We start from the raw sequence: 23,282 nt of genomic DNA, 5'->3' as shown, positions 1-23,282 counted from the left end.
GAGGACTGGACCTCTAGTGCCACCTATTGGAGGTAGCAATCCTCAACAGTCAGTATCGACCCTTTAAGGTGACTCGGGATAAGAAGCCAAACCAGAAAATCCATTTGCTGTTGAAGTCTAGTTTGGCTGGGTGAAAGGCCTCTGAAAAGGATTGTAAAGGGGAGCGTTTCTCATTGTGGGGAGTAGTTCCAAGTCATCGTAAGGAGACTTATAGGCCATGCAATGCTCTTCTGGCAATTTAAATAGTGTCAACTATTGAAGAAGCAGTTTTCATAGAGTTCCAGTCCTCTTGCTTTCTGAAGTGGCAGTTTGCATATTTAATATTTAAGTTCAGAGGAGCATTGCATGGCCTATAAGTCTCCTTACGCCAAATTGGCATCCTGCACAAGGAGAAATGTTACCACTTAGATCTTTTATATATTTATACATCTTTAAGTTAGATGGTCAATTTACAGTCCAAATACTTTAGATGACCTAAAGGACTAGACATGATGCTAACTAAAGGAGCAGCACAGAACTAGGAGTCCTTACTGATCCCAAGGATGGCAGTAAACTAGCAGAAAGTGCTTATAGAGCCTTAAAGGGCATCTGTCAATGCAATTTCACCACCCCTAAACTATTTACATACACATGTAGTTCTTTCAAAGACTAGTCCAGCAATACCTTTACATGGCCAGCCCTTTACTGAGAAATCAGTGTTTGAATTGATATGCAAATGAGGCTGAAGAACTATGGTAGATATGAAGCCTCTGTCACTCCAGCTCTACCCCCCACCCCCCAGTGCCATCTCCTCCTGCTTGACTGAAACCTCTATACTGTTTGACGGCAAAAGAGCCGTCAGTCAATCAGGAGGCAACGCTGGATGGGGAATAGAGCTGGAGTGACAGAGGCTTCAGATCTACAGATCAACTTCTAGAGCATGAACCTTGGAATTTTATTTTTTTAGTAAAGTACAGAATTTTACTATTTTCATTTGCTAAAGATTTATTAATTCCATTGTGTCTGCACGTTGTATTCAGTTTTTTTGTGTTTTTTTTACGTGTTTTAGGTCAGCAAGGTAAAAGCTGATGCTCGAGTGGAGCTGCTACGCCAGGTTGGGGTGGACGTAGACACATGGCTATCTGGTGCCATGACACAAGCTAATGAAGAACTAGAACAAGAGAGACGTCTGAGTGAGGCCCGGATGTCTAATGGAGAAGTGTCTCCTTCTGTAAGTTTTACAAAATCATATATTAAGTTCATCCAACATTTCTGAAAAACATGATCTAACAGCACAAATAAGAGCTTTGTGTTTTACTATGTTACTTATGTAACTTTTCCGTATTGGACGTCCGTATGGAGACCAGCTGTGTTCTTTTATTATACTACCTTTCAGAATTTCATACATGGTATACTTCTTCTCCTTGAGACTTTTATTCCCAAAGTTTTGACTGTACTGTCCTGGATCCAGTGGGACAGTGCCGATTTGGGGAAGGGGTCCTGCTGTCCCGGGAGGTGAGGGCTACGTCCTGGGAGGTGAGGGCTACGTCCTGGGAGGTGAGGGCTACGTCCCGGGAGGTGAGGGCTACGTCCCGGGAGGTGAGGGCTACGTCCCGGGAGGTGAGGGCTACGTCCCGGGAGGTGAGGGCTACGTCCCGGGAGGTGAGGGCTACGTCCCGATATCGCCACTCCTTGCCATGCAGGCCCACTGCATGTGCTACAGATGGGTTCATTGCTCAGTAATTCCCCCTCTTCTTCTGAACCTGTGGGAGAGGCTGGCAGCTGTGTGCTCTGTGCATTCTTTTAAAGGGGTTGTCCAGGACTTTAGCATTGGCCGGGTGTCGCACCCCTACCGATCAGACACTGATCACCTATCTTAAGGATAGGCTATCAATGTTAAAGTCCTAGACAACCCCTATAATTAACTCATCCTTCACTTTTCTTATAGTGTTCTCTGTCTAGCCCAAGATTCGAACACCCATCCTCTTGCTTGCCAGTCACAGGCTGCAAGGCCTAATGCAGGAGAATCTTCTCTACTTGAAAGTCACTGGTATTTTGCATTACAGGCACAGTGTACTGGTACATGGAGCTACATCTCTATATACCAGTGCATTTCTATCTACTTATATTATAGGGGTAAAATAAAAGTTGGAGATTTTTTTTTCATTCTGTAAAATTACTAAAAGATAATAAAAACAATGACATTTATAATGCACTTTTTAAAAATAATAACAGACATATTTGGTATCTCTGTAATCATAAAAAACCCCTACAATACTCTGAGCAGCTCATTTATGGTGATCGGTAAATGGGGTAAAAAAAAATGGTGGTGTTTTTTTTTTCTTATTCCTCCATTAAATCCATACAAAATGTTCTGTAAATGTAACGCTAAGGCCATGTTGAAATGTAAAAGCCTAGAATGTCATAAGAACGGTCTGAGGTGGAGGCCAATGTGGTGACACATTCTATTATTTCTTGGGTATGTCGGATTATAATGCATTTTATCTTTTTACTGTTGATTTTATTTTTGTGCATTACATTGCACCAAATCTCTATATATCGAACGTGCAGAATTGTAATTAACTTTGTGAAAATCTACATGTGCCTAAACATACCTGTTCTCATCACTCCTTGGTGTTATCCTGCCATCTTGTGGCTGCCCTTTATATTGCATGATCTTTATCATTTTGTTTTTGTCATCTGCCTGCCTCTTGCTTTCATTGTCTTTACTATTAACTTTTAAATTGTATTTTTCTTTGTAGTTACGTCAAGAAATTATCAGAAATTAGACATATATTTTAACTGCGCTTTTTCCATGCATTTTTTTTCTTGCATAGAAGAATAGAGAAAAAAACACCCCCAAAACATGATCTGTTCAAAAGAGTCCACTTTGCTTGGACAAAATGCAGCAGATTTTCTGCTTGTAAAAATATAGCATTTACACTGCACGTGAACACAGTTTTACAGTAGTCATTTTACTCCGCTTTCTCTTCTATGAAAGTTATGAGATCTGTGAATTGTGTAAAATTGTGTAAAATTGTGTAAAATTGTGTAAAATAGTGTAAATATAGTGTAAAATGTCCAAAAATAGACCACCCCCCACCCCCCCGTATATTTGTATTTTAATTGCAATACCTTAAATGACCACACGGTGTCTCCATGAGCTGCTGACTTCACATGGGAGATCTCCAGTCTCTGCTCTGTTATCTAGTTCGGAGTTAAATATATGGATGAGACTCTTCCTTGATGCCCTTTTACTAATTAGAAAATGTAATCCCATAAACTGTTTGTCTCTATGGTGATCAGTTAGTGAGAAGCACAATGTCCTGCGCAATTTAGCAATAAAGCAGATCTTTATTAATATCCTTATTAGCTTTCCTTCCAAGAGAACTTCATAGCAACAAAACAGCAACAATTACTTGGACTCCATAAATCTGTCTAAAAAAATAGCCGTAATGAAATAGATAATAAGAATTCTGACGTTTGTTTATTTTTTTTCTTTCTGCCGTTTCAGAAAGTTTAGTTTTTATTTTCTTTATATAATAAGTCCTAAAATTTTCCAAAATACTGTTAGTATCAGTTCCTCGCTCTGCTGTTTTAATAGAAACCTTCAAAGTTTACTTGTATAATAACCATCATTTTAATTTTCTTAACATAAATCAATAGTACACGTGAAAATAAGAATCTTTGTAAGATATCTTATCAGAGAAATCTGCTTCTTTCTCTCCAGGACTGATCTTTCACTCTGAAAATTATCAATTCACGGGCAAAATCTGTCTGCAGCGACAAGCGATTTTCCCTTTACTTAGATAGGAGATGGCAGTTGTTGCTCGTAATGTTCTATGGAGAACTGTAACTGTCATTTAGGAGAACTTGCAGCAGAATCTGTTTGTCTGCCCATAGTTCCTCCCCTCTACATGGCAGTTGGTGCTTATGAGATTTTATGTAGAGGGGAGGAGCTATGGGCAGATAAAGAGATTCTGCTGCAAGTTCTCCTAAATGACAGTTACAGTTCTCCATAGAACATTACGAGCACCAGCTGCCATCTCCTATCTTCATTGAATACAGATTTGAAAGATTTTTTCCATGAATGAGAGTGAAACATCACGCTCTTTATATTTTCCAGATGGAAGACTTTGATTTCTCTGAGTTCGAGGATATGGATGATGGCGGAGAAATCTTTGAAGAATCCCCTCTTAGCCTGAGTGGTAACCGCTCATATCCCACGCCATGCCACGTGCTGTATAACTACAAGGTAGGCTGCATGTGCTGCACTAGCCATCCGGTAACATTGCAACCCTCAATGGACACTGGATTCATTTGTCTCTTTTTTTTTTTAGCTTTTACTTTGATTATAGTGTAAGTAGCTTTCTAGATCTTGTCTATGTAAACCAGATTCTACAATATATCAAAACCCTTCACGTTGTAACAGTATTTCCCACTGAAGATTTGGGGACATGCTGTGGATAGCTGTAAATCTGCGTGTCTTACGTCCCTTTTCAGGCACAGATTCAGCATATGCGTATAATTCCATACATGCATACATATAGTATTCATTCTCATTGGAAAAAAAAATGTTTACTGTACAGTGTAATTTTTTTTTCTCATTAGATCCATCTCTATTCAAAAGCAAAGTTGACATCACTTTTGAATATAGTTAAAAAATATATATTTACACATTTGCCAAGATTTAGGCATACTTTGGGATAATGGAACAGTTTCCAAATTCTAGGTTGGCAGGTAAGAACCTAAAGGTGGGGCTACACAGCCTGAACCCAGGTTGCACTGACAGAGATTGCTAGATGTCGCTGCTATATCGCAATGGAATACAAGTGAATGGGGTTGCATCGCTACCCCCAAGAAGATTGCGCCAAGCAAGTCGCAAAAAAATCTGACCCAGTTGGATTGTTTGCGAATTGCTTACTGCAGTTGCGGTGCCCTCAGGGTCGCCAGGTGTAGTGGCACCCAGCAATCCTTGGTGTGCGAAGTGTCGCAGCCAAACTTATCATGTAGCCCGAGCCTAAAGGAAAGGGATTGCTACATGGCTTTGGCAGTGCCTATGGTTACCACAGTCAGGCTTAGCATGAACTACTCCATTTACCAGATCCAGGGGTTGCCCTGCCCTTCACCCTTTAACCCCTGTATAGGGATCTGGAGCGACACAGGGCCCCAGAGTCAGCTGCTGGCCAGTAGTGCAGGCTGGCAGGGGTAGTCAGGTCAGAACCAGGAGGACAGTACTGTACGGAATCAGAAAGCAAAAGAGTGGTCAAGAAACAGGTCGTAGTCAAACAGGGCTACAACAAAACAAGAGGCGGGAGCTGAGACCACAGGACTGAACCAGAGTAGACAAAACTGTATCCTGCAGCAAACTGGGAGCTTAAGTAGGGTGTGGTGCTCTCCAGTAGGCCGAAGCAGGGAGCGGATTACTCCAGCTGGAGGGCAGTACAGGTCCCAGCCCACCAAATCTTAGTGGTTGGACCACCCAGAGCTTCTGGTCCCAATGTCTCCTCCGCCACCATCTGCCTACAGAATGAACACAGCGGCACCTGGTGACAGAAGAAGATTCCACAAGAGCAGGTCCTGGAGAAGATGTGACGGGGATGGTCCTGCCCTCTAGAATCGCAGAGAATGACATATCTGGAGAAGTGATGGTTACGTTTAGTTTTTGGTAACCTCAGAGGAGCAGCATAAGGCGACACAGGAGAAGTGGTGCAGCACGACTGCAAATTAAGTATTCAGCCCTTCCAACTCTGATCTCTCAATCCACAGCACAACCACACAGACACATACTGTATAGCAGAAACATCTCTCCACAGAGTGTCACAAAATCTTATATATTTGTCAAAGCTGTAAACTCATGCCACGTGATCTAAGAGGAAAGATGGAAAAGGACACATCTCCAGCTCCTATGGGCACAAGTCTGGCAGGGATGATCTACTAATCTGCTGCCTTCTTTTTTATTACAAGGCTGATCCTGTCTTGAGTTTTGGGACTTATAAAGGAAGGCAGTAATGTAGAAAAGATGGAAAGTGTCCTAATGAATGATTGCAGTGAGTCACCTTTTGATGTTCCTATCCTTAGGCTTCTCAGGCGGATGAGCTGACCATCACTCAAGGTGAAAGACTGGAGGTGATTGAGGATGGAGACGTGGAGGAGTGGGTGAAGGTCAGTCTGGATCTTTTTGTCACTTTCCGAGATCCCTAATCTGTAGTGTTACTACCAGTCATAGACCTCATTCATGCCAAGCGGCCAGTGCCTGCTGGTAGATCTGTGTTCGTAGAACTGTACTTTGCTCATAGATTTGCAGGGAAACTTCTGAATTTTACGCAGAGCTGAAAGCTATATTGTTTGCAAAGGGAGCAATCCGATTGGGAACCTCAAGGAATTGTTAATGCTATGTCTTAATACATGTGGGCATAGTTGGCATCAACCTCTTGGCACATCTAGGCTTTTATCAAGCCCGTGATCACTTTCCACTCTACTGCAGAAGACACAAGGTTTTCTTGGATATTACCACTATGTCTGTGTAGTGATTTTGTTGGTCCCAGCTGCAGAAAAGGATTAATTAGGACATGAATCAGTCATTCGATAGTCAGTCACTCCAGTCTGTGCAGCGATGGCAATCAGGGGACACAGGTAGGTCAATACTGTGCTGTCTGGCATTGCGAGGCAGAACACTATGGCTAGCATTATAAAGCAGGGCAGAAGCTTAGTTCTCCAGTATACCTGTTCCTTAGAGCAGCCCTGCTTCTGTGCTTATAAAAAAGCTTAAAGGGGTTGTCCAGGACTTTTAACATTGATGGCCTATCCTTAGGATAAGTCATCAATATCTGATCACCCTGGGTCCGACACTCAGCACCCTCGCCGATCAGCTGTTCCCAGACTTGTTCAGTCACGGAATAGTGGCTGCGAGTACTGCATATCCACCCCCTATTGATTTAAATAGGGGGCAGATATGCAATATCCAGCCGAGGCCACTATTCAGTCAACGGAGCTGTGCCGTGCAGCGCCGTAACTGAGCAGTTCCGGACGCTGCCGACAAAGGGGACCGCTGTCGGACCCCAACCGATCAGACATTGTTAACCTATCCTAAGGATAGGCCATCAATGTTAAAGTCCTGAACAACCCATCTAATCTGTACTCCCAATCATCCACTTCATCAGTTGCATACCTCAGCATGTAAAATCACGTTTCTGTTCTAAAAAGTAGAAAATCTATTCAGAGTGTTTTATACTGTTTGGGGAGAGTGACATGTCAAGGTGAGGAGACTTTTAAGCCTTGCAATGCTGCTCTGGGAAATATGCAAATTGTGTCTTCAGAGAGGAAGAGGACTAGAACTGTAGCGCCACCTATTTGAAATGGCAATCCTAAAAGTCAATATCGACTCTCTTTCGAGCCTTGTCACATGACTTAGGATAAAAGCCAATATCTCAATTTGCAGACACTGTGTTTTGGGGTACTGCCCCTCATCGGTGCTAAGTTTGAGATCTTGTTTAACTGGGTGAGAGGCTAAGACAAGGGTACTTTTAAAAGTAAGATCCATGACTAATTAGGTCATTTCTTCTTGGTAAATCTATAGATTTACTTGTTTAATAAGGACATTAAACTCTTCTGTAATGGTCTTTGTAGGAGTTACTGAATTGGCACATATCATTTTCAAAGCATAAAAGTTATTATCAGAACGAAGTGAAGAGAACACAGAGTCCAGTACTCAAATAAATGGAAATCAAATTCATTTATCTCCTAATAGGCTCTTAGGGTAACAGTCTGTTCTTTTCTACATTTTCACTTAAGGCGCGGAATAAAACCGGACAAGTGGGCTATGTCCCAGAAAAGTACATTACTTACATTAACTCGAGGGTTGCAGAATGTCTGAGTGCTGGTTGCATGGAAGGACTTTCGGGAGCGCAGTCCCTCACTGGGATTCTGGAGCTGGAACGTTCTGATGATGCAGGTAGATAGAAATACTTTATTTGGGAGGAGGGATATCTTAATATTTGATAACACAAGCAGATCCGTGTGGAAAAACCTTTTTAAATTAATTGAAAATAAAGGCAGAGCTCTGGTTTTGCAGGTGGATTAGTTTTTAGAGCATTTCTAATAATGGCCATGTCCATTTTTACATAGTTAGGGTAGGTTCACACAAGCATATAAGAAATCATTTAGTTTCATCCAGAAAAGTGGGACAATTTTTTTTCTCACTTGTCATCCATGTGTAAGGAGATGGCATACTGCCCACGTTCCCTTTTGAAGACACAAGTACTGTTATGGTGTATTGTGATGTGTGTTATTAGTGTTGATGCTGTGTTCTGCACAACAGCAGATTGGGACTAGCCCAGAGTGGGAGGGGATTAGGTGAAGGGACAGAGACTGTTTCCTGTCAGAAAGTCAGATCGGGCCCAGCGTGCAGTAAAAGCTGACCTATGGTCTAGTGAGCAGGGCCGCGTGATGTGGGTGTCCCTGACGTGGAGACCTAGACAGTGGATAGCATGATCCTGAGTAAAGAGGAAGGAAAAGTGACCAAAGGACAAGAGTAGTCAACTGGAGACCGGTCATGCGATAGGACACCTAGCAGTACAGCCTCAATTTTATAACTTGGAGAGGTAACGGACCAGGACGGAAAAGAAAATGTGAGATGAAGAGAGTGCCCCGGACGGGAGTTCCAAGGTGTCAGAAGCAGAGAAGCTAAGTACCGGCCATAGTGGCAAACTAGTTTGGTGAAGAGGAAGAGACGACTTAGGACCGTGGGTTGAGAATAGGACTTTCACTAACTGGCCCATAGTATCGTGTTGGGGTGTGATGAAGGAGACGGGACTAGTAAAGTAAAGAGGTTGTGTGTGGAAATGCTCCGTGTTGTAAAGGAAATGTCTGTGAAGTGCTGCTATCTATTGTACCTAATTCTCACCAAGTGGCTGTATAGGGAAAAGTTTATTTTTAACTGATGGTCTCCCTCGTTGAAGTCCTCAACATCTGGTCCTGGCCAACCAAAGTCATCGGTAACATACGGCCTGCTAGGGTGTAGTCTCATAGACTAAGTCCACACATCCAGCCAGCACCCCCACTTCATGTAACGTGCCTGGGCGTAAGAGGCGAGCATCTCACCCATGGCTACCGCCTCTCTCCACGTTACACATGTACAATCCGTTTTTTACAGCAGCCGCTATTAATTACTTACAGATCCATTACAATTCTGTAAATGGTTCTGTAAAAATCGGTTGCCATACTGTGTCTCTTTATGTCATCTATTTTTTTTTAGCCTACCCATAGACTTGGCGAGTCTCATCTGATTAAGGGCGTTTTCACATGGCTATTATCTTTACGTTCGTGGGTCCCGTTGGGGTTGCGTCCGAACCCTCTGCAAAACAGGATTTGGACATAAGTGCCAACGGTGCCATAGACTATAATGGTGCCGGCAGAGTAAATGTGCGCTCTGTCATCCATCATTTTCGGACATGTATCCCTATGGACACTCGGACGCAGTCTGCGCAAGCCCCAACTGGACCCATGAACGTGAAGATAAGCACAGTGTGAAAGCACCCTTACCAAAGGAACTAGCGCATACTGCTTTTTTTTTCTTCACACACAAATTTGGTAAGTGGGAAATAATCGCACTGCTCCATTGAATAACATTGGTCCGAGTGTAATCCGTTTTTATCATGGACAGCACTCCGACCACACATGTGGTCGCGTGAACGAGCTGGTAATGTGCCTGATGGATATAATGGGTCCATCAAAATGTTTGTTCTTTCTGGCTCATAGGAGAGTCCTGAACGAGGGACATTGGGAATATGGATGGGGTCGTCTTCATCAGACCTCGTTTAATTCATCATATACTTACTGTACTGTAGAAGATGGCCGAATCACTAGTTACCGTCTTTCCCTGGAGCTCATTTGTAGCTGACATTTAGTATTACACTCTCCAGTGTCTCTCGCCAGAGCTCTTTACGACTACGAAGGTCAAAGTGAAGAAGAGCTGACGTTTCCTGAAGGAGCCATCATCCAAATTATCCGCAGGGAAGAAGGTGGAATTGACGATGGCTTTTGGAAAGGGGAATTCAATGGTCGAGTCGGAGTTTTTCCATCACTTGTCGTTGAAGAATTAACAGGAGATGACACAGACTCTCAGCAGGTCGGTACCTAAAATGCTAAGTGGTACGCACAATGTACTGACCTCTATGGTGACTGAAGGTCTGTACGTTCTGCTGATTGTCAGGGTATTATGCCATCTATATATATTACTTATTGTACACTTATTTATAGTTTACCGTAAAGGATTATTCCCACCATAGCATGACATGACGATCATCTACCCCCTGTGCAGGGGCTGTGTCACAGTTTCCTGCACAATCACCTGCTGGAGTATCCCTTACATTTACAGAAAGGCCACCTCATAAAATCATAATATGTATTAGATATGCCTTATAATAGGCAACCACACAAAAAGGAGTAAAAGACCAGGATAAGTAGGACTATCGAAGTATCAAAGATTTCCCCTGACCCACTTCCTGTGGACTGAAGCAATGAAACTTGGCACAGTTATTAGTCCTTCTCTACATAGGTGCCATCTAGGGACACACACTTCTCCCATCTCTTTAAGCAACGCAAACACCTCGCTTGTGGAAGTCGACACGCTGTGACTTCGGAAATCAGAGCCTCATCATCTGGAAAATGCTTGCCCTTCAAAAATAACTTCATTTTTGCAAAGAGGTGTAAGTCCGATGATGCGAGGTTTGGTGAATAAGGGGGATGAGGTAGAATTTCAAAGCCCCAGGAGCGTGCTTCCATTTGGGCAACATGTGAGTTGTGAACTGGTGCATTGTCTTGCAGAAGGCGGACACCTTTGGTGAGCATGCCACGTCTCTTGGTTTTGATGGCCTCCCACAATTTCCGCAGCAGTGAAGCATAGTATGCCCCAGTGATCATGATACCCTTTACTAGGAACGCCATCAATACTACTCCATGCTGGTCCCAAAATACTGTGAGCATGACCTTGCCTGCCGAGGGTTGGACACGTGCCTTCTTTGGAGCCGGTGAGTCATGATGCTTCTATTGCATCGACCGGACTTTAGTCTCAGGATCATAGTGATGGACCCAGCTTTCATCCTGTGTGATCAGTCTGTTGAAAAAGTCCTCCTGGCACATCATCAATAGAGCCTGAGAGCATTCCACTCGTTCTTGCTTCTGGAAAGGTATGAGCAGCTGGGGAACCCAGAGAGCGTATACCTTATGCATGTGAAGATGGTCTTGGATGATTTTTTTCCACGGACCCCACACTAATCTTGACATTTTGGGCTAGGTGGCGAATGGCTAAACAGCGATTTTCCAAAATGGCAACCTCCACTTGCTGGATGGTGTGTTCATCAATAGCAGAGTGGGGCTGATTGCACCGAAGTACGACCACATTTCAATTGACGATGCCAGGTCTTGACTACATCATATGATGGGGAATCATCACCATAAACCTCTTTCATCTCATCGAACGTCTCCTTTGGTGTGCGGCCTTTCAAGTAAAGGAACTTGATGACCACTCTGTATTCCACTGGGTCCATTATCAAACCTCACACCACTTCAGCACCTGTAAAATCAAGACCGTTATCAGTTCTGAGTTTCACATTGGCACGTAACCTATAGAGACTTATATCATTACACGTGTGAAGTTTCAGCTTCCTGTGATAAATAGAAGTGGGTCAAGGGAAATCTTTAATAAACGCCCCTCGTACATATAATAAGCTCCTTACAATGGAGGATAAGAAGGTTAGCAAAATAAGAGGGGGCCTTGTTACACCATCAGGGCTAATTAACAATATATTTACGATTAGCAACATTCCCCCACTCTCAATATGTCACTAACAGAAATGTCACATGGGGCTTTAACCACTCCCTGCCCTTCATGTGGGCTCGCACGCCAATTCCACATCTTTCCCCCCACATGACGGCTGATATGATCAGCCGTCATCTGCCTCTAACAACCTCAGGTGGAGCAAAGCTCTGCCTGTGGCTGTGAACCTGTTAAATCCCACTGTCAGTCTCTGACAGCTTCATTCCACTCGCCTATCGTCGCCCCCGTGATGTGAGCGCGGGGTGCCGATAGGTGTCATGTCAGCTTTTGACCCCCGTGCCTGTTATTACGATTCTCCTATGAAAGCCAGCGTTTAGTGATATGTCCAAACTATAAAAGGCCTCAAAAACCCTATTGTAACATGACCTAAGTCCCTGCCTTGCCACGGAGGCCGACACACTAAAATGAACACCAAATGGTGCCCCCACTCAGTCAGCTGGCCCTATACTGGCTCTTCATAGAAAGTCATGGTGGACATCAGTGAGAGCAGCCACTTCTTAACACTGCATCCCTGGTATTGCCAGTATTCGATCAGATGGACATGGTGGACAGCAGTGTGAGCAGCCTCTTCTTACTTTAACACTGCTCGTATCTCCAGTATTAGATCAGATAGACAGGGTGGTCAGTAGTGTGAGCAGACTCTTCTTACCTCAGTAAACTTGGTATCGCAAGTATTAGATCAGTTAGACCTGGTGTGCAGCAATGTGAGTGGACTCTTTGTGCCTCAAAACCTTTGGTTTGTTAGCAGCCTCTTCATACCTCACCCCCCTGATATCTCCAGTATTATATCGGGAAGACTGGTTGAACAGAAAGACCTTTGGGATCTCCAGTATTAGATGAGATAGACAGAGTGGACACCAGTGTGAACAGCCTCTTCCTACCTCAACATCCCTGGTATGTCCATTATTAAATCACATACACAGGGTGAACAGCAGTGTGATCAGGCTTTTCTTACCTCAGCACCCCTGGTATCTCCAGCATTAGATCAGATAGACATGGTGAACAGCAGTGTGATCAGGCTTTTCTTACCTCAGCACCCCTGGTATCTCCAGCATTAGATCAGATAGATATGGTGAACAGCAGTGTGATCAGGCTTTTCTTACCTCAGCACCCCTGGTATCTCCAGCATTAGATCAGATAGACATGGTGAACAGCAGTGTGATCAGGCTTTTCTTACCTCAGCACCCCTGGTATCTCCAGCATTAGATCAGATAGATATGGTGAACAACAGTGTGAGCAGCCTCTTCTTACCTCAGCACCCCTGGTATCTCCAGCATTAGATCAGATAGACATGGTGAACAGCAGTGTGATCAGGCTTTTCTTACCTCAGCACCCCTGGTATCTCCAGCATTAGATCAGATAGACATGGTGAACAGCAGTGTGATCAGGCTTTTCTTACCTCAGCACCCCTGGTATCTCCAGCATTAGATCAGATAGACATGGTGAACAGCAGTGTGATCAGGCTTTTCTTACCTCAGCACCCCTGGTATCTCCAGCATTAGATCAGATAGACATGGTGAACAACAGTGTGAGCAGCCTCTTCTTACCTCAGCACCCCTGGTATCTCCAGCATTAGATCAGATAGACATGGTGAACAACAGTGTGAGCAGCCTCTTCTTACCTCAGCACCCCTGGTATCTCCAGCATTAGATCAGATAGACATGGTGAACAGCAGTGTGATCAGGCTTTTCTTACCTCAGCACCCCTGGTATCTCCAGCATTAGATCAGATAGACATGGTGAACAACAGTGTGAGCAGCCTCTTCTTACCTCAGCACCCCTGGTATCTCCAGCATTAGATCAGATAGACATGGTGAACAACAGTGTGAGCAGCCTCTTCTTACCTCAGCACCCCTGGTATCTCCAGCATTAGATCAGATAGACATGGTGAACAACAGTGTGAGCAGCCTCTTCTTACCTCAGCACCCCTGGTATCTCCAGCATTAGATCAGATAGACATGGTGAACAGCAGTGTGATCAGGCTTTTCTTACCTCAGCACCCCTGGTATCTCCAGCATTAGATCAGATAGACATGGTGAACAGCAGTGTGATCAGGCTTTTCTTACCTCAGCACCCCTGGTATCTCCAGCATTAGATCAGATAGACATGGTGAACAGCAGTGTGATCAGGCTTTTCTTACCTCAGCACCCCTGGTATCTCCAGCATTAGATCAGATAGATATGGTGAACAGCAGTGTGATCAGGCTTTTCTTACCTCAGCACCCCTGGTATCTCCAGCATTAGATCAGATAGACATGGTGGGCAGCAGTGTGATCAGGCTTTTCTTACCTCAGCACCCCTGGTATCTCCAGCATTAGATCAGATAGACATGGTGAACAGCAGTGTGATCAGGCTTTTCTTACCTCAGCACCCCTGGTATCTCCAGCATTAGATCAGATAGACATGGTGAACAGCAGTGTGATCAGGCTTTTCTTACCTCAGCACCCCTGGTATCTCCAGCATTAGATCAGATAGACATGGTGAACAGCAGTGTGATCAGGCTTTTCTTACCTCAGCACCCCTGGTATCTCCAGCATTAGATCAGATAGACATGGTGAACAGCAGTGTGAGCAGCCTCTTCTAATACTGGAAATATCAGGGTGCTGAGGTAAAAAGCACCTGCTCACACTGCTGTCCACCCTGTCTATCTGATCTAATACTGGAGGAGATATCAGGGTGCTGAGGTAAGATCAGACAGGGTGGACAGCAGTGTGAGCAGCCTCTTCGTACCTCAGCACCCGCTATCTCCAGTATTAGATGACCATATTGACTTGGAGCACATTTTTCTACATATAAAGGGGAGAGCAGAGCTCCCTACGGCACATGCTGAAAGGCACCGTCCATTTAACATTCTAATACAGGTTACAGCTACATTTTTAATTCCACAGTGATTACTTTCCTAGAGCAAACAATTGTGATTTACTAATTAAAGAGGTTTTCCACTACTCGGATAACCATTTCTCAACCACCAAATTCCCCCTAGTAAAATAATAACAGCCTGTCCTGTCCTCACCTCCGGTGTTGGTGCCTTTCCAGCAATATCGGCGCAGGGCCTCCTGGGGCTTGCATGATTTTCTTCTGTCCCAAGAGCCCTGCAGACAATCATCTAACTCATTCTCACATTCTTCGATGTCAGTTTTGCCTAAAAAAAAAAGTGAGCATGAAGTGGCTCCCGAGCGGCTTCTGACAGTTTTCTAGGTATTTATTTAAAATGATATTTCCTTTTTTCTTATTTTTTTTTTTTTTTATATATGTTTTTTTAGATTGTAGAGATCGCTTTTAACAATACCATTAACAGTGTATGTTGTTTTCACCCAGTATTAAAAATAAAAAAGCCAACCGTAGCTGCGTACTTATTATCCAAGGGCCCTATTGGCTGCCTCTATCGTATGTACGCCCTTAGTTTTGGAATACCTAGGAAATATATACAGAGCAGAAAATGTTCGTATACCTACATTTACCACAAGGTGGCTTTAGAGTATTGACTGAATTGTGTATCTATCACTTCTGCAGCACAAGAGCTGCAAGTTAGTACATCATACCAATAGATACAGTGACAAGCTCCATGTAAGAACAGGAAACTTTGCTCATTGTACAGAGTGGATTGAATTCGGCTAATGATGAAAGTGCATTACAGTAGAGCACAGTTCTGCTTCCAGCCCACATTATTGTGTTTTTCTTCCAGTCCAGTGTGGTCACATTCTTCTCCTTCTTCTTTTTTGGCAGGACTTACCGTCTCCAGCCCCGCCACTCTTCTTACCTCCCATGCTTTCGCCACTCTCTGGCCAAAGACTATCTACAAACGACACAGGTATTTTATTATTTTCGAGCAGCACCCCTCTTCTTCATCTCACACTGGAAATGTAACTCTCAAAAGTTGCTGCATCAGGCTGCTGATTTGGGATTTGTGTATTGGGGGCGTCATCGTGGAAACTTAAAGGGGTTTTCCCACAAACAAAAGTTGATTTTAATCAATAGTTCTTGGAATAATAATAATTTCCACATTTGGATGTGTTTAAATAAAATGTCCCTGTGCTGAGATAATCTTATAAATGTGCCCCTGCTGTGTACTGTGTAATGGCTGTGTCTGACCGTACAGGAACATGGTCTGATCATACCACATCTCCTGGGCTGGGGAAGACGCAAAAGAGTATTTTTAAGTGTAGGTCTGGTTTTTTCATTTCCATTAGTTTCAATTTTAGGATACAAAATAAATGGGTATCTCATGTGTCATACGGGGAGTCTATCTATCCCAAATTAGTACCATAATTTATGGTCATTCTAGTTCTAATAGGGTCATTATTTTACACATTGCAATTAGCTGTAAATATTAAAGCTCATGTGTGGATGAATTGATAGTAGACTATACTGTCTGATCATGTTAGTATAACTCCCATATCATGGCTTATAAATATACTGCATAATGTGTAACTGAGAACCATAGTAATTGGATCATGTTGATAACATACAAGTCTAATCCGCTAATGTGGCAATTATTGTTATAGCATGCACGCAGCATTCAGATGTGTGCGGCTAGCATAAGCAGCGATCAGCTTGAATGTGATCAGATCACAGCTGTGTTTCCACTGCGCGTGCTGTTTAATTTCAAGGTAGCCGCGTGTGGACACAGATGCTGACTGCTGCAGCTGCGGTCTCGCCATTTAAGTGAAATGCCAGGATAGACCATTGCCGAAGCGGTATACTCAGCGGGCAATAATCTGCTCCCAGCCGGATCACACTGCACGCAAAGCCTTAGAAAAAGCCGGTATACCCGCGAAACGCGCGTCAGGGACTTAAGTTCTGTAGCATGTGCATTAGTGATGAACTAGTGTAGGGTACAAACCATTAGACTATCTATGCGAACAGATAATTGTGTGGCATAACATAGTTACAGTTAAATTGGCGATCTGCCCAGTATAATAACTTATCTTGGTGCAGCCACGTGCATTGGTGGGACTGCGTGTGCAGCAGACAGTATAGTTTACGATCAATTCATCCACACATGAGTTTTAATATTTACAGCTAATTGCGATGTGTAAAATAATGACCCTATTAGAACTAGAATAACCATAAATTATGGTACTAATTTGGGATTGAGAGACTCCCCATGTGACACATGAGAGACCCATTTATTTTGTATCCTACAATTAAAACTAATGGAAGTTAAATAGCCTGACCTACTCTTAAAGGGACCATGGTAGGGTTTTCCAATTGATAGTACAATAATTTCTCACACCAATCATATCTTCGGGATCTAGTGGGTCACAGCTGTGACTGTACAACCTATAGCTCTGACCTTTTATACATCTAATCGATGTATGAAAAATCCCTTTTTTAAAAAAAAAACATCGCCGAGCCGGAAGCGCATCACTAGCCCCGCCCATCGGCGCCCATGTCACATGATTGCAGGTCACCGATAGGTTGGCATGACAACCCTGGATCTGCAGGAGACCCCTGTGGTTGTCATTGCTGGGATGCTATGAGCGCCACCCAGTGCTCATAGTTAGTGACCATTTCTGCAACACATAGCAGGGCTGAAGTGATCAGAACATCGCAGCTTCTAGTCTTCCATGGAGACTATTGAAGCCTGTAAAAAATAAAAGAAAAATATTTTTGAAAATATTGAAAAAAAAATAATAAAAAAATATAAAAGTTTCAATCACCCCCTTTCGCCCTATTCAAGATAAAACAATAAAAAAATTCAAATATACACATATTTGGTATCGCCGCATTCAGAACTGTCAGATCTATCAATATAAAAAAGAATTAATCTGATCAGTAAACGGGGTAATGAGAAAAAAAATCATAACGCCAGAATTATGTTTTTTTTGGTCGCCACAAAATTGCAATAACGGGCAATCAAAACATCGGATCTACCCCCAAAATGGTATCAATAAAAATGTCAGCTCAGGACAAAAAATAAGCCCCCACCCGGCCCCAGATCCCGAAAAATGGAGACTCCACGGGTCTTGGAAAATGGCGCCTTTTTTTTTTTTTTTTTTTTTTTTTGCAAACCTTGGATTTTTTTGTCACCACATAAATAAAAAAAGAACCTATACATGTTTGGTGTCTGCGAACTCGTAAAGACCTGGGGAATTATAATGACAGGTCAGTTTTAGCATTTAGTGAACATGGTAAAAAAAAAAAACAATTGTGGAATTGCACTTTTTTTGCAATTTCACCGCACTCGTTCAAAGTACAACTTGTCCCACAAAAAACAAGCCCTCACACGGCCATATTGACAAAAAAATAAAAACGTTATGGCTCTGGGAAGACGGGGAGCAAAAAACGAAAACTCAAAACTGGAAAAACCCAAGGTCGCGAAGGGGTTAAAAATGGTAACAACATTTCAGGAGATGACATAAGCGCCACATGAAGCTCTTGATTGGAGGGATGTTGTACAGTGGGCACCTATCATGAGGGATGGGATGTCTTTGCCTGGCGGGAGGCCGATCCCTTCCTGGCTCCCTGGGAAGTTTCACAGCTTGTAGGCAGCCTGTATATACAGCGTATTCCTGGCAGAGTCATGTCCCCGTATATACAGCGTATTCCTGGCAGAGTCATGTCCCCGTATATACAGCGTATTCCTGGCAGAGTCATGTCCCCGTATATACAGCGTATTCCTGGCAGAGTCATGTCCCCGTATATACAGCGTATTCCTGGCAGAGTCATGTCCCCGTATATACAGCGTATTCCTGGCAGAGTCATGTCCCCGTATATACAGCGTATTCCTGGCAGTCATGTCCCCGTATATACAGCGTATTCCTGGCAGAGTCATGTCCCCGTATATACAGCGTATTCCTGGCAGAGTCATGTCCCCGTATATACAGCGTATTCCTGGCAGAGTCATGTCCCCGTATATACAGCGTATTCCTGGCAGAGTCATGTCCCCGTATATACAGCGTATTCCTGGCAGAGTCATGTCCCCGTATATACAGCGTATTCCTGGCAGAGTCATGTCCCCGTATATACAGCGTATTCCTGGCAGAGTCATGTCCCCGTATATACAGCGTATTCCTGGCAGAGTCATGTCCCCGTATATACAGCGTATTCCTGGCAGAGTCATGTCCCCGTATATACAGCGTATTCCTGGCAGAGTCATGTCCCCGTATATACAGCGTATTCCTGGCAGAGTCATGTCCCCGTATATACAGCGTATTCCTGGCAGAGTCATGTCCCCGTATATACAGCGTATTCCTGGCAGAGTCATGTCCCCGTATATACAGCGTATTCCTGGCAGAGTCATGTCCCCGTATATACAGCGTATTCCTGGCAGAGTCATGTCCCCGTATATACAGCGTATTCCTGGCAGAGTCATGTCCCCGTATATACAGCGTATTCCTGGCAGAGTCATGTCCCCGTATATACAGCGTATTCCTGGCAGAGTCATGTCCCCGTATATACAGCATATTCCTGGCAGAGTCATGTCCCCGTATATACAGCGTATTCCTGGCAGAGTCATGTCCCCGTATATACAGCGTATTCCTGGCAGAGTCATGTCCCCGTATATACAGCGTATTCCTGGCTGAGTCATGTCCCCGTATATACAGCGTATTCCTGGCTGAGTCATGTCCCCGTATATACAGCGTATTCCTGGCTGAGTCATGTCCCCGTATATACAGCGTATTACTGGCAGAGTCATGTCCCCGTATATACAGCGTATTCCTGGCAGAGTCATGTCCCCGTATATACAGCGTATTCCTGGCAGAGTCATGTCCCCGTATATACAGCGTATTCCTGGCTGAGTCATGTCCCCGTATATACAGCGTATTCCTGGCTGAGTCATGTCCCCGTATATACAGCGTATTCCTGGCTGAGTCATGTCCCCGTATATACAGCGTATTCCTGGCTGAGTCATGTCCCCGTATATACAGCGTATTCCTGGCAGAGTCATGTCCCCGTATATACAGCGTATTCCTGGCAGAGTCATGTCCCCGTATATACAGCGTATTCCTGGCTGAGTCATGTCCCCGTATATACAGCGTATTCCTGGCTGAGTCATGTCCCCGTATATACAGCGTATTCCTGGCTGAGTCATGTCCCCGTATATACAGCGTATTCCTGGCTGAGTCATGTCCCCGTATATACAGCGTATTCCTGGCAGAGTCATGTCCCCGTATATACAGCGTATTCCTGGCTGAGTCATGTCCCCGTATATACAGCGTATTCCTGGCTGAGTCATGTCCCCGTATATACAGCGTATTCCTGGCTGAGTGATGTCCGAGTAATCTGTGGAATTTTATCTGTTTACAGATTCCAGACTGAACGGATCGGGGAGCGCTCATAACTCTCCAGACTTTGCAGCCACACGTCTGAGACCAGTAAGTGTCTTCATAAATGGAGGAAGAGAATTTCCACATCATCTCCTCTATCTATCCATCCATCCATCTATCTGTCTGTCTATCTCTCCCATATCTATCTTTTTCTCACATATCTATCCAGCTGTGCCGCCTGCATCCTCTATTAGTGTATTTGGGGGACTTGACTCTCAAACAACGCTGGCTTTTTTCATTAGCTATATTTATGTCCCAGGCTTAGGGAGTGTTCATATATGGCAAATTTTTGAATGCTGAAAGAAAAGAAGTGTGCACAAGGGTCAGGATCACAAGTGTAAAAAATAAACAAATCTTTATTAGTATAACATGAACAAACAGCATGAAAATTAAAAACAAGTAAAAAGTCAAAAGGCTATAATACACCACCAGAGGTGTCCATATAAGGACCAGGTACATAATATTATTTTCTTTTCTGGTCGTGAACGCCGGCCGGCTCAGGCACATGCGCAGTTGTCATTTCTGGGTGTTGTTACTTATGTATCTCTTGCACCTTCAGCCATATGAGAACAATTGTTAAATTATGTATCTCATTAACTTGTATACTTATAGAACAAACAGTTGACGTTTCTCCATCATTACCCTTGAGGAAGCCACGTTCAGTGGCGAAACACATAGGGTTCCTGCTCCACACATCATGTCAGCCGCATACAGGTCCCACCGATGTTTTATCTCTATACAGAGGTTGCCATTCATTTGACTATTTACCCTGGTAATACACATTATTCTGCACACTTGTTGTTGTGGTCATTTTAGGCTGCATTTACACAAAGAACTGACATTTGGTAGCTTATTTTTTTATTTATTTGGATCTTTCTGCTACTTTGTCTGTTGTTAATCTGTGTTTTCGGTCTTTACACAGCTGGGTAATTTTAGTTTTGCCATATTATAAACTATGCAGAGTTCTTCTGTGCGGTACAGAAAACACTGATCATATCCGCAGTAGTGTTTCAGCTTTATTGGATCTTACCAATATGGGACCCTGGTAACATCATCACAGGTCCTTCTGCACATCTATGTTGTTGCCTGCTTATGATTGGTCAGCGCCCTACAGGAGGCAGAAGTACACGCCCCCAGTGAAAACTGTCTGATAACTTTAGTTAAGACCAAGGGATGTTAACTCATTAGGTGCCACATTTTTGATTGCTAATATCTCCACAACAGAAAGGCGAAATTAAGGAAAAAAATAACAGTTTTTATTCGTCTCTGCAGCCACCATTATATCGTGTGTCCAGTTCAATGTGAAAAATTTGGTGAAAGGTCCACTTTAAGTGAATTGGACTGAGCTGTGGTACCAGACAAGAGTAGTAGCTTCATTAAAAAATGAATGTGGGTGAGAGGGTCTACAACCTCTCTGGTGCTTTCTCATCCTATGCCCCAATACAGTCTAATGCTGTCACCAAATTTTCAGCTTTAATATAAAATGTCTGTAATAATAATAGAATTAAGATTGCCATAGTGCACCCCACATTGTGCTTAGTGGCATTTGCTCAGCTCAGATATTTATAGTGTATCAGCATGATAGTGGTTGCACCCCTGAGATTCCGGGAATCTCTTGGGACCACCAGGCGGTAATCAATGACTTAAGCAGCCATCTTGGTTGTCATCCAGCTTTCCTAGAAATAGATAAAATCAACAGATTATTATTTTTTGTTCTGAAGTGGAAATGCTCTTAGATTTGCCTCATTCTCCATTTTCTTTCACTTATAGATGCGGGCAGCGCCTCCACCGCCAACAAAAGGAAGTGAGAGTGCGCCATCAGATCAGTAATGTGCGGAGATCAGCGGCGCCTGCATGTCTTATTAACCTCTGCTGGACACATTGCTCTCGCTCACAAGACGCTGGTGGGATGCAGTTACATGTACAGTACATGGACACTTATTCACTGAGCCGGGAAGAATCTTCTCTAGATTACCAAAGAGACGGACACTTAGTGCGCAGTATTCCACGAGACGTGATATTTAATGCATTGCTGGAATGAACTCTTTTATTACGCCATCTTTGCACTTTTCGTATAATGTAAGGGATTGCATCATGTGCATTAGTGTAATATATATTGTACTTTAAGGGCTTTGTTTAAAGACTGAACAATCGCAAAATAAAGCTGCTTCAAGGGACAGCAATAATCCTCCATGCTTCTTTTCTATTGATTGTGACATGGAAAGACTAGTCATTTTTGTAAAGGTGTTACAGCTAGTGTTATAATACAAAGGTGAATTCACACATTACAGGCTTCAGAGCTTAAATCGCCCACAATTCCCTGCTGACTCAACATTTGTATAGAGCCCATACTGGTGATTTGCATTCTGGTATGTCATCCAGGCCCTGTATGGTAATCACATGTAGGACAAACTAAAGGTAGTCATACATATCCCATAACGGTCAGCCAAATGCTTGTTAGTCTGTCAGCCATTCCTCCTGACCCCCCATACACATGTACGCTATGTTCAGTCAAGTGTGCATTGAGGCATAGCCGCTGCTAGACATCTCTCTTGAGATCTTGTGAACAAGGGATCAAGCATGTTGAAATTTAGCATGCCTGATCCTTTTATTTCTTTGTTTTAGGTCAAATGAACTCAGCCAAATGACGGAATTGGGGAGAGGGGAGGGAGGGGGAGGTTAGAGCTGTCCACGCTGGTAACATGGATGAATCCTTTGCTGTGATTAGAAACCAGTGGCTGCCGTACCTGCTGGTGATTGCAGCTGACAGAGAGAAAAACGAGGGTAGTTTCCGGCACAACCGACTGGATAAAAAATATATAAGTTGATTGAATCAAGTTAAAAATCCATTAAAAGTTAAAAACCTCAACACCTGACGCGTTTCTGGCGTACTTGGACGCCCGTAGTCAAAGGACTAAGGGCGTCCTATAAACCTATATATTTTTTTATCCAGTCGGTTGTGCCATAAACTACCCTCGTTTTTCTCTCTATCAGAAAATGACCTTTTGTTTAAATTATGTATTTTTTGTTGCATGTATTTAAATAAATTGAACTTTTCTTTCTGGCCACTGGGGCTACTTTTTTTTAGACTCGCACTCCATGTCCTTTCAGCAACAGTTTTCAGCAGGCTCCTTATCATCAGAGGCAGGATTACAGTGACATGTAACACTTCTATACACAGCTGATATCACAG

At 43.4% G+C, this 23,282-nt stretch overlaps 1 protein-coding gene across 1 annotated transcript in view; it reads left to right on the top strand.

Annotated features, from left to right (window-relative positions):
• The window catches only part of FCHSD1 (FCH and double SH3 domains 1), a 180,204-nt gene extending 157,307 nt beyond the window's left edge, over window positions 1-22,897 (top strand). The window contains exons 13-20 of the mRNA XM_073649733.1: window positions 1,049-1,210; window positions 4,106-4,234; window positions 6,061-6,144; window positions 7,774-7,933; window positions 9,903-10,108; window positions 15,543-15,627; window positions 20,070-20,137; window positions 21,860-22,897. Coding sequence (XP_073505834.1) covers window positions 1,049-1,210; window positions 4,106-4,234; window positions 6,061-6,144; window positions 7,774-7,933; window positions 9,903-10,108; window positions 15,543-15,627; window positions 20,070-20,137; window positions 21,860-21,919 — 954 coding nt within the window. The 3' untranslated portion in view covers window positions 21,920-22,897. The remainder of the gene's footprint in view (window positions 1-1,048; window positions 1,211-4,105; window positions 4,235-6,060; window positions 6,145-7,773; window positions 7,934-9,902; window positions 10,109-15,542; window positions 15,628-20,069; window positions 20,138-21,859) is intronic.
• The last annotated feature ends 385 nt before the right edge of the window (window positions 22,898-23,282 follow it).

The sequence above is a fragment of the Phyllobates terribilis genome, unplaced genomic scaffold (assembly GCF_046119375.1).
Source record: "Phyllobates terribilis strain yellow unplaced genomic scaffold, ASM4611937v1 Scaffold_10__3_contigs__length_209671492, whole genome shotgun sequence".
NCBI lineage: Eukaryota > Metazoa > Chordata > Amphibia > Anura > Dendrobatidae > Phyllobates > Phyllobates terribilis.
This window is presented reverse-complemented; position numbering and strand designations above follow the sequence as displayed.